Source organism: Lactuca sativa, chromosome 2 (genome assembly GCF_002870075.4).
Source record: "Lactuca sativa cultivar Salinas chromosome 2, Lsat_Salinas_v11, whole genome shotgun sequence".
Lineage (NCBI taxonomy): Eukaryota > Viridiplantae > Streptophyta > Magnoliopsida > Asterales > Asteraceae > Lactuca > Lactuca sativa.
Genome location: NC_056624.2, coordinates 220484313 through 220497244, shown reverse-complemented (window position 1 = coordinate 220497244; position 12932 = coordinate 220484313). Strand labels below are relative to the sequence as shown.

The 12932-nt window shown below is 32.7% G+C and overlaps 2 protein-coding genes across 2 annotated transcripts; one reads left to right on the top strand and one right to left on the bottom strand.

Moving 5' to 3' along the window:
* Positions 1–4277: 4277 nt before the first annotated feature.
* LOC111901266 (xylan O-acetyltransferase 1) lies at positions 4278–7100 on the bottom strand. Its single transcript, XM_023897123.3, has 5 exons — positions 6253–7100; positions 6005–6176; positions 5474–5673; positions 5224–5382; positions 4278–4869 (listed from the first exon to the last, which is right to left on the bottom strand). The coding sequence occupies exons 1-5, from the start codon at positions 6783–6785 to the stop codon at positions 4521–4523; spliced, it is 1413 nt and encodes a 470-aa protein (XP_023752891.1). The 5' UTR covers positions 6786–7100; the 3' UTR covers positions 4278–4520.
* A 2506-nt stretch (positions 7101–9606) lies between these two features.
* On the top strand, positions 9607–10926 carry LOC111901366 (protein DOG1-like 4). The gene has a single exon (XM_023897225.3). The coding sequence runs from the start codon at positions 9829–9831 to the stop codon at positions 10567–10569; it is 741 nt and encodes a 246-aa protein (XP_023752993.1). The 5' UTR covers positions 9607–9828; the 3' UTR covers positions 10570–10926.
* Positions 10927–12932: the final 2006 nt, after the last annotated feature.

The following is a 12932-nucleotide window of genomic DNA, read 5'->3' as shown; positions in this document are numbered from 1 at the left end:
TGATTGTTAATTAAATTAAAGAGGGGGGAATTGGGTATTGCCGTAAAACTAGTGAGACTCGATAGTGGAGCCGGTGGTATAGTGGACGTTGTCAAGTCCCTTAAAAGCGAAGGTGAGAATAGAAAATGTGATCCATATATATATATATATATATATATATATATATATATATATATATATATATATATATATATATATATATATATATATATATATAAAACATGAGTGTGAAGAAGTTTTTGAAAACTAAAATTATTAAAATCCTTTTAAGGTCATCAATATCAATAGAGCAACCTTAAATGTGTTATATATGGGTGGATCTTCATACTATTATTAGTGCTTTTGCATTTAAACACTCTTTAAAAGTATTTTTCATAAACATTTATTTTGTGTATTATTGGAAACTTTTGGATGGCTTATTTGTATTAATGATTCATTTTTGCCAAGACATTTGTAGGTTTTAGTATTTTGAAACGAAAAAACATCATAACTGGTCCCTGTGGTTACCCAAAATCTGAAGTTTAGTCCCCGTGGTTTAAAAACCACATATATGGTCCCTGTGTTTTCAAAACTTTTGATGTTGGTCCTTTTTGTTAACTCCGTTAAGTTTGTCCGTCAACTGAAGGGTATTTTCGTCATTTCACCACCACAAGGACCATTTATGATGTTTTCTTTTCTTTTATTTTTTTTTAAATTAAATTTAATATCCAAGGTCCCTCTCTCTCTCTCTCTCTCTCTCTCTCTCTCTCTCTCCACCTGCTAAAGCCTAGACCTAGATAAAACCCTCATTTCTTTCAGCCACACAGCCGCTCCACCCTTTTTTTTCCCATGTATCACTTCCTCATCTCCGTAATCCCCAATTTCTCCTAATTTACACTTACAATGCTTCCATTTTTGCTACCCAAAATGTCGAAGGAGATAGCAAGCACTGATCCTGAAGGAATCAACGATGTTTGTATGCCCTGGAACCCTTGGCCACACACAAAAGTCGAAGCCAGCAAGACCACCACCATCTTTGTTGCTAATTACTTCACCCACATGAAGCTTCCACGCCCTTACAAGACCACCAACATCAACCGACATATCTCTATCACTTCTTTCTCACTTCCTCCTTCCACTGTTTAACCGCCCCGTTCCTTTAGTCGTTGTCTTTGGAGCTGTTAAATCCAGCAGGTGTAGCTGATTGGGAGATGATATCATCTACCTCATCGATTTAGATTCAGATTCAGATCATAGTTCGTTAATATACATGAATGTGTATTTAGGTTTTGTAGATTCCTCTGCTTCACACTTGTGTTTCATAATCGAGTTTGATAATACTTTAAATCTATTGTATCGATTTAGTTAATATGGGAAGGGATCGATATGAAAATTATGAAAAGGATTACAATTTGGATCAAGCACATATACCTATAAAATATTATCTGGGTTTTGGGTCGGGTGTACTCATACTAAGCCTGAACATTTGGTTCTTGCAGTTTCGATTGATCTTTTGAACACATATGAGAACCTAAAAAAATTCTGGTTTCGTGTGTATGTGTGTTTTTTTGAGTTTTTGTTTAGATTTATAATGATTATTGTTAAAATTGGAACCAGGTGCATACAAGGAATATATGAGAGCGAGAACAGAGCAAAGGACTGTGTCTTCGTGTTTGACTGGACTTATAGATCGCCGGAGGTGGTGATGGCAAATAGAAACCTATGTTTGTGTAGGAAGACGGGGAATGAACAGTCGATTGAAAGGGACAAATATTGAGGAATCGTGAATGGGAGGTGCGAATACAAGGGAGGTGGGAGTAAGTGGGAAAAACTTAAACCTAGAATTTTTATGGAGGGAAGCTAGAGTACATCTAGGACTAATTCCAGGAGGAAGAAGATATGAGAGAGAGAGAGAGAGAGAGAGAGAGAGAGAGAGAGCTTTTGGATATTAAATTTAATTTAAAAAAATAAAAGAAAAGAAAACATCATAAATGGTCCCTGTTTGAAATGACGAAAATACCCTTCAGTTAACGGACAAACTTAACGGAGTTAACAAAAAGGACCAAACATCAAAAGTTTTGAAAATACAGGGAACATCTATGAGGTTTTTAAACTACAGGGACTAAACTTCAGATTTTGGGTAACCACAGGGGCCATTTATGATGTTTTTTCTTTTGAAAATTAATGCAAGTTGACGAAGAACATCCTTTTTGATAAGAAGCATATTGTTGTCATGTTTGTAAAATTTAGTTGTATTTTTTTTTTCAAAATTAAACTTAAAGAATTTTATGTTGGGGAGATATATTTCTACATTATTACAAATTTGATATTAACTTTTAAATCTGTCTTTAGAAAAACTGTTATAATGATATAAATTTGATATTAACTTTTAAATTTGATAGACTGAGGGCCTCCGCATGCTTGTCCTCCTTTCTAGATTTCATAATTTATACTTCTCCGTCCTAAAATACACTAAAATACAGACAACAATTACATAGATTAAGAAAAATATTAATTACCATTAATTTTATTAGATAAAATGACAATTGTACCTTTTTATTGTATTTAATTCTATCATTTTGTTGCATATAATGAGAGGTATTTTGATAAAAGAAATATTTATTTTTAGAAGTAAGCTATTATTTTGAGACAAAATAAAAAGGAAACATGAACTTTAATATGAGACAAAGGAGTATTAATCAGATGGATCAATGTGTTAAATCACTTGCATTTTACACTAACTAATCAAGGTCATTTTATATATTCTCTTAGCTAGCAAAGGTGGAACATATATATGCTCATTGAACTATCCATGTGGATACTTCTGTTATTCCCTTTCCTTTCCAAAAAAAGTGTTTGAATACCAATTCCAATATCATCTAATTTCTATATTTTTTTTTTCTGAAACCAACAAACATTGTTTTCCCAAAAAATGAAAAATGAAGTACGAAAAAGTATATCAACATATCAATCAGTTATTACTCAGTTGAGTTTTATAATATATTATGATTATGATAAAATCATCATGCACATAATATAATGTTTTCAATCCGCTTGAACATGCCATGCCATGCATGAGAAGTCCAAAATAAGCAAACGAGATTTGAAATTTGTATTTGGCTTCTGTTTACGAATTGCTGGGGAACTGAATATTTCATCCCCACCAACAAGACATGGAAGCTTCAACGTCCCTCAACAACAAAACAACAACCTTTAATTGAATTCGGATCGATGAGATCACAAACAGAAACCAATGAAAATTAAACATAAATCAATAAAAAATAAACATTTAAAAGATAGATAGATAGAGAGAGAGAGGTACATGTATATGAACGATTGAAACTATGATGCATGGATGTATATATAGAGATGAAGAATGGTTTAGGGTTTTGATCCAACGGCCCTTATTTTTCTGTCATTGTGGGGATGAGCCATTGCTGAGGTGCCACGTTCCATTCATACTAGTGTTTCTCCTTTTTAAAGGTAGATTTTAGATTCGTACTCTAATTATTAATTAATATATGGAGAATAAGTTCCATTGTCAAATATTCTCTCTATAATCATTATAAATTTTGTAAATTAAATGTTAACTTAGGAACGTTGACTACATAATGATGTAACTGTATATATATTTCCTATATTTGAAGTAGTTGTTAGAACTCCTAATAAAAGGATTGTACCAGTTTTGTGTTGCAAAACTCGTACAAAACTATGGATTATGCATGAAGATACACAACCACCTCTCACAGCAAATGATGCCGCGATATCTTTAAGTTTTATTACATCTATACTTTCATTGCCCCAAAACATTTTGTTTAATTGACAAAATATGCAGCATAAATAAATCATTATAGATTTAACGTTGTTTGACGATATCGATATTCTTCGCTTTACACATGGATCATAAGCATTAATAATTATCATATAAAGGTAACAAATGTTGCACGGATTTCAAATTAAAATTTTGTTTTTCAATTTTGCAAACATCGCCTAAAGTTCATATAATAGTTTTCGTTTAAGAAATCGTAAATTTAAAATTGATTCTAAGAATATAATGGTACATCAGATTTGTTATAACAAATGACGAGCATCTGAAACATGATTGGTAGCCCTCTTTCTTGGCGTTTGTATAAAAAGAGTGATATATATGTCACTGGTTTTTATATAATTAAACAAAAAAAATCCACATATAATATAAAAAATTAAAACGTAATATCTAAAATAACAAGTACGTGAACACTTATATGAGCCACTTGCGATTGAAGCAATGCACACTAAAAGCTGGCCTAACACAATCCTACTTACAATTTTCGTTTTCTTTTATTCCACCTTTCAACATTTCATTGTACATTCAGGACAATTTTGCATTTGTTATCAAATGTCTAGCACAAAATTTTTTTTAACAAAAAATAAAATAAAATACATGAATATAAAATTTGTCCTCTCCTTAGGTACAAGGTATGCGAAAGAAAATATCATTTTTTAAATTCCTACAAGAACCGTAAATAAAACCATATTGATCAGAGTTGATACTTCATCAGTCAAGAGCGAGAAATAATACGTGTATAAAGAAATTCGTTCCACGTGTCAGGCAACCCAGGAAGACACCAATGTATACAATCCGCATAAGTATTTGGGTCTGCCTTTTGCTCATCTGTTAACATCTTGCCTTGGCGGATAGTGTACACGGAAGTGTGTGCATCTTTTCTGTATTCCGAAAGAGAAGTTATATTGAGAAAGTGGACTGGGAGTTTCATTGACCTGATCACATCTGTTGCGACCCTAAAGAGTCGTCTGTCAGTGCCCACCTCTACGGGCATGGACATGTTAAGGATTGGACTAGTCTCCTTCGCGCATTTGATGCCATTGGGATTGTTCCAGTCCAAACTCCTACAAATTGCGTTTTATTTAAAAACCATTAATTCTCATATATTTTGTCAACAATAATTAAAGTAATTATTTAAAACATGTATTTGAAATAATCTTAGATATTTACTGTAAAACTTATGTAATAACTTTTTATATGTTTGTTATACTATTAATAGATATTTAGTTATTAAATTAAGTGGTTTACTTGAAAGCCGATCATTACCCAAAAGTCGCATCTACTTCCAACAAATATCCTTTTGGTTAGTTGAAATGTATCTATTTCACCTAATACATGTATTTTATAGACACTGGGATTCTTTAAATTTATTTTATTATTGTCTTTTCTTATATACGAAAATTAAGTAGAAATTGTACTTGATATGTAGAGGAGACATGCTACTGAAAAAAACCGTTGTACGGTTTGGGTCGATATTTTTATCAACCCATTTAGCCCATGTCTTCAACACTCTTGCATATGCCACAGGTCTTTCAACCTCATCGTATTCTGTTGCTCCTTTGTCAAAAGATCCACGCCTATATTATTAGTTTTCATCAGAAACTTATATAAAATTTCGATAAGTTTATTATTTATATGAAAAATGAAGAATTTTGATAAGAAACTCACAGGACTTTCATGGAGAAGGTGTTCATCCACCAAATGTAGGTGTTGAAGACCAAATAATCGACATTTTTCCAGTTTTTACCATGTTTTTTAATGGATCCGGGCATTATGATTCTGTTCAATATACTATGCATGTTTGGATCATCCGAATTCGACTCCACCAAAAATGGAGCCCAATAAAATTCCACGGTCGCATTATAATCCTGCATAATATATATAATAGCATCAACTTATTAATTTTTAAAAACTAATTAAAGTAAAATATTATTAGTTTTTGGCCATACAACCTCGAAAATGAGCACATGTTGTTTCTTTCTTCCTTTGGCTTTATTTCATATAAAATTAATGTCTTATGTCGTCCATCATAATATTTGTTATAACCCATGCATCAATGTGCACGGGTACAATATAAATATACCGTATTAATGCTCTGTTTTTCTGTTAAATTAAAGTTATTACAATTTTATTACGTCTATTATGTACTTATATAATTACTCGTACAAACGCGAAAACAAGATATGAAAAGAAAGAAACCTCAATTCTGAAAATGGAAAGAGAACCGGTTTTGTTCAAGCTCTTTCTTCCCGGAGGAATAATGGATTGAGCCAAACACACCATTGATTCCCACTGATTTCTATTCAATGAATCGCCAACGAACATAAGCCTCTTGTTCCTCAGTTTTTCCAGCAATAATTTTGCCCTAAACCTTCATTAACAAACGATTATCAACATCAATCCTGCAAATATGTATGGTTTTTGATATAAGTAATCAAAGATCTTACTTGGGTAAGCTGCAATCTTTGGGTTGCCATCTCCAGTTTTGATACATCGAATCTTTTCTCCCGTTCCTCATACATGTCACCTGAGCAGTAAGAAATTCACACTGATCTTCTTTATATAATGGGTGTGTTGAATCATCATAAACCCAATTTCCATTATACAGATCACATTCTTCAGGTGGCAATTCGATATCCTCCTCTTCTTCCGGTTCTTCCTCCACCGCAACAGCCACTGGAACCGGCAACTCAATCACCTGATCCTCCTCTGTTTTTGACTCCACCACTAAAGTCGTCCTGGAAGTGATCTCAACCACCCCATCAACGTTAGATTTCTGAAGAGCGTTTTGGTGGGTTACGAATTTGGGCCTGGAGAATGGGAATTCGGCTATGGATTTGACGTCTTCATTATACATGAAGAATCCGAATAGGAAAACAGAGAAGACGACGACGAAGACAGAGAGGTTGTTGTTTTTGCGGTGTTTCATGGCGGTGGTGTAGGAGGAGAATAAGGAGACTTTCCGGCGAAGGGGATGCATGGGAGGAGGAGATGGTATACGAGAGAGAGACGATGGTGGTGGTGGTGATATAATGATGAGAAACACATAGAGACATTGAAAATGGAGGATTTGTTTAAGGACAGATTTGGTGAAATGGGATTGTCTTCAAGTAACTGCTTTCTATGGTGGATAGAGGGTCGTCTTCTTCAACAATACTTTATTTAATTTTCTGCGTAAAAATCCCATTTTGTTAACTAATTTCTTCAACCTCTTTGCTTTGACACCCTGTTTTTTGAGAAGAGTGAGAAAAAAGTTTTGCAGAAGTTCGGTGGCTTCGCTCCCTTTCAATTCCGGTAATGAAAACTGAAATATGTGTGTGTTGTGGGGTGGGGGTGGGGGCGGGGGGGGGGGGGGGGGGGGGGGGGGTACAGTTTACCACTTTTTAAAGAATATTATAAAAAAATGAATATTGAAATTTGAAACTTTATAATATGTGAGACTCGATTGCTTTGCATTCTATTTTTATGTTTTTGATAGAACGTTGTATTTGCAGTTTAAAACTCTTTAACTTTAAAAACGTTTTTTTACGGTAGAAAGTAAATTAAGAAACTTATTATTAAAAATGTTAAAAATAACAATCTAACAAACATAACACATATTTTAACATATTTGTTTTTCCTTAAACATATCCAAAAATAAAATAACAATCGTTAGGTGATCTAACACAAGCCTCGTCCATTGACATGATATATAGATAATTTGTCATTTTCTTTTTTGATTTTGTTCAACTTTTAATTTTTAATATTTTACATTGTAATAATAATGTTGGTTATGTTTGTTGACAATAAATTAATAATTGTTAATTTTGCAACATCTTGTTTAAATATCGTTCTTTAAAGTATGTTACTGTATTGGGTACTTGATAACATCCAAGATATAGATATATATTGAACTTTTTATGATAAGTTATTATAAAAAACAGTAATGTTTCAATTTTTTACGAGTAAGTTAAGGAATATTGACATATAATGTTTGGTGTGTATTAAAAACCGATTGACGAGTTTAAGGTTGGAAAGGACAAGTTTGAGGTTTGTAGTCAATTTAATTAAGTTGTCAACTTAGATATTGGTATAGTTATGGGTGAGAAAAGTGAAGGCAAAGGCACACTTATCTAATAGAATTTGACCTCAAGGATTTCTTATTTTTCTTTAAGTATATATCAATTGATTGATTTTGGATGCCTTATTTTCTAAGCTAAGAAAACTATGCAATCTTTACTGTTATGGGAAAGCTAAAAAACAAATCATATTGCTCTTGGTGTACTCCTCATTGAATGTTGTTATTTTGGGAAAGAGACGGATCTAGAGCTATGAGACTATAGTAGGTGTCTTCGGTTAGGCAGTACGTAATGCATGGAAACGTTTTCTGGATTTGGGGACAATTATTTTTGTGGTATATTACAATTACTCAATGGATAATTAATGTAGTGTCTCCACAGAAATACTTCAAAAGTCATATTTGAAAGCAAAAATCTTTACGTTTTATTATATTATGTACTAGGTTAATACCCGTGAGAACCAAGGTTATAAAATAAATTAAATATTTATTGTAATAAATTAGGCAACAGATATTACAAATCAATTTTTTGCTGACGTGTTTCATCCGTGTAAAAGGGAGGAGTAAATTAGTGGAAATATAATTAATGAGGAAAAACCAAAGACTGACAAGTGGCAAATAATTAATTTCAAGCTCTAATTGATTGACACATGACAAATTTACTACTCTTTTATTAGGTGAGGAGATGTATCCATGTACCTATTGAATGGAAATTGATTTCTACATAATAATTTTTCTTTATATAAAATAATTTATGTTTTAAAATGTTATATTATACAACCATATAAAATATAAATTATTATGTAAGAAGAAAAAACTATTGAGCATGAATCACTTTTTTTTTTAAGTATTTGAAACCAAAACTTCTACGGTATTCTAAGATTGCAAAAAAAAAAAAAAAAAACCGATTTGTTTGGGTTTTGAAACCGGTTTACGGTTGATCCAAAAAGTTATTGAGAGCCTCTGAAAGACTAGTCAAGAACATTTAAGCCCAAGTTCGTGTAGCACTTTATAGACTGAACTCACTGAAGCTCACCGCTATATGTAATATAAGTAGCCTTTTTTTTTTTTTTTTTTTTTTTTTTTTTTTTTTAATTTACATTTATTTTAAATCCTTTTAAAACGAACAGATAAATTCGCACATCAAATCATCTTGTTTATGAATGTTTCCAAACTAGTAGAACATATAATATAGTGTAATTTTTTTATTGATCGAATCATCTTATTTATGAAAAATAAAAAAAAACAGATCGGATTTTAAGAAACGATATTACAGTCGATAAAAAACAAAAACTGACTTTTGTCATCCAATTTAATTTGCTGAGGTGGAGTTTTTATTCCACTTAAAATTCAAACCATCCTATCCCCTTTATACTCACCGTTCATCCTCATCGACATATAATATCCCAACAACAAAATCCATCCCTACCGTCCCTTTCTCTTCGTTCTGATCGTCCCCCTTTCCACCGGGCTATTTGCCACTACTAGTCTACCACGTCCAGAACTACCCAACCCCCTCAATATATATATATGTAATTTCATAGACAACTTAATTATAATTTCATCATTATCAATATTGATGATGCATGATGATTTCGTGAATATATATATATATATATATATATATATATATATATATATATATATATATATATATATATATATATATATATATATATATATATATATATATATATATATATATATATATATATATATATATATATATATACGCTAGCTCTGCCACCGACATGAAGTACCCAATTATTAAATATACACGCGAACCGAAGTTGTGTTTTACCTGTACATGCATGCAAGTGCATGACCAGCTCGAAACGTGTCTTCTTCTTCAACACAGAAACAGTCATCAAACAAATTCTTGATCGGGCTTATATAGATACTAGCTGATTATCTTCTCAATTAATTCAAATTAATCAAACCTTAATTTGATAATTTCCATGCCTGCATGGAATATTCAGCCAGATCTCAAACAGAATTCCAGACCTTCTTCCGGGAATGGCTGATCCAACTGGAGCGCTACCTTAATCAGCTTCTCAACCTTCTTCAGTCCCCAGATGATCATCAACAAGACGAGCCCAATCACAAACAACTCATTCGCCGAGTCATGGCTCACTACCATGACTACTTCCTTGCCAAGGCCCGAGTTTCTAGCCGGAATGTGTTTCTTGTTCTGTCACCACCGTGGTTCAGCCCCTATGAGAGAATCTTCCTATGGGTGGCTGGGTTCAAGCCGGGTCTTTCCATCTGTATCGTGAAAACATGTGGGCTGGAGTTGACTTCCGATCAGGCGGAGAGGATTGAGAGGTTGACGGTGGAGACTAAAGATGATGAGAGTGCGATTACGGAGAGGCTGGTGAGGTTGGAGCAGCAGGTCTTGGCGCCGACCATTCTGGCACTGACCAGGATGGGAGGAAGGGAAGTGAATGGGATGATTGATGATGCGGATGCCGCCGTGGATAGTTTGGCAAAGGGTATGGAGTTTTTGGTTGGGTTGGCGGATTTTTTGAGGGAGAAGACGGTGGCGAAGGTGGTGGGGATACTGACGACGGCTCAGACGGTGATGTTCTTAGCGGCTATGATTCAATTTCAGCTAAGAATTAGGAGGTGGGGGCAGCTGAGGGAGACGGAGATCCATCGCGACGCTAATAATCCACTGTCGATCGGATTCGGAGGTGGGGGCAGCTAGCTAGCTGAGGGAGACGGTGATGTTCTTAACGGCTATTTCTCAAAAGATAGTCGTTAATCTGACATTTGCATGGCCGGTTTCATATATAAATACCAATCGCTTTCCCTTGTGTTATGATGTTTAAATTTGTTTCGTTTTCTTTCTCTTTCTCTACAACAGAAAAATAATCCACTCTCGTCCGAAGACAGGTGGCATGTTATCGGATGATGACAGCTATAATCGTTGTTTTCCTTTAAATTTTATGTTTCCACTGTTTTTTATGGTTTTGTTTTGTAATATATTGTGTTTGTTTTTTTTCATAAACTACGTACATCTTTGTTGAATTCCTATAAATTTTATATTTCTTTTTATGGTTCACCACCCTTTGACCGTTCAAAATCTACTCTAATAAATGAAAATGACTTTGCCACATGTCCTTTTATCATAAAGTTAGACACATGTCAATTTGTCATAATTTGAGATATATTTATTTTCTACTTGTCATTACTTTAATTTTCATTTTCAATATATCATTAATTTACTTTCCATAAATTAATCTACCATAATGACTATCAAATTTTAAATTTTAAGTTTTAAATTTCAAATTCAATTCCAAATAAATTTACAGTTTAAACCTGTATGTTTAATATTTTGTTATAATTAACCCGTTTAGTAGACACTAAACACATAATTTTAATTAATTTATTCTTTGCATGTTTTTTTTCATAGTTTTCACTTATTTCAATTTCAAATTCAAATAAAATTTATATTTAATCGTTCGTACTTAACATTTTGTTTTAATCAATCCGTATATTATACGGGTCTCACAACTAGTTCGTGAACAAAGACAAATGAGTCAAAAAATATTAATAAAGGGAGACCATACATGGTTCGGACTCTCTGATATTTCATTCAGAGACAAGAAGAAACCTACCAACTAAGCTAACAAATTTCTTATTTTTGTCATCCCCTTAGATTATTTTACAAAATAATAAAAATTTGTTTTTGGAAACACATTTTTATTTCGTAAATATCTATTTTTCAGTAAAATCATATTTTTTTCGCATATGGATAAAAACACTTTTTTTTTTCCGTAAAAACGTAATTTTTTATATATGTATAAAACACATTTTTTTTTCATAATTTATTTCTTTGAGAAATAAATCAATATTTTTTTCTTTGAGAAGATTGTGATGACTCATTTCTCATGACACGACTATGACATAAAACCATAAGAAATGTCATGAAACAAAACTATTATATATTACATCCATAGCATCACTTGTCCCTTCAAGATATACAAGATAATCGATAATATCCAAATGTCCTATTTTTGGTTGATCTTTGTGAAAATCATTTTGAATAAAATTTGTTATGATATTTTATTTTCTTTAGATTTTAGTGAAGCTTAATAAAGATCAACAAAATGCTTTACACAGTGGCATGCACGAGACTAATGATCAGTCATTCCACATCGGTGACAAATATTTTCAATTTTTTTTGCCTTGACCACTTTGTTAGGGAAAAACGAAAATAGGGTTATTGGAAATCTGGATTACAAACAGGAATCGTGTAAACACTTTCCTTGTTTGATATTTCGACCCTATATGCCCTGGGTATCACGAAATCCAAACTTAGGATAATTCTTGATGCAACAATTCTGATTATAGGCACAAAAATCAGAATCAATTGAAGAAGATGAATCAAGAAGCGTTTCCCGGTTTTCTGTGTTTCAATGAAGTCGTTTTCTCGGAATTTATCCACTCAACGGATAACGAGATCAGTTGACATCTTTCAAGAATAACATATTAGTCCTTGAATTTGACATCTTTCAAGCGGGACCCCCGACTTGACACAGTAGATTAGGGTTCAGTACTAACAATGTTTAGTAAATACAAGTGTGCACTCCTGCACCTCCTAACTTATATTATAACTAAAACATTGTTCTTGAAACACTAGTTAAATCCATTACACTAAAATATATTTGGTGATAAAATCACCAACACACTTTTATCATTAGGATGTGGATTTTTGTTATTTTTCAACTTCTGTGGTTACTTGCAATTTTGTTCTTTTTGCTATGGTAATTATGACGATCTCCACGACCTCGATTAGACCCATGCCTATTATGATTATATGATGTTGCATTCACTTCTGAGAATGGACTAGAACCGATCGGGCATGATAGATGATTTTTCATCAGCAACTCATTGTTTTTTCTGCCACAAGAAGACATGAGATTAATTCAATTTTTTTTTTATCGTAAACCTTTCTCACGATTTGGTGCTGCAAGAGCATGTTAGTGACATGAAAAGTAGATGAAGTTTTCTTTAGCATGACTTTCCATAGTAAAAATACTAATCAAAATAAAGACTTGTATGTTT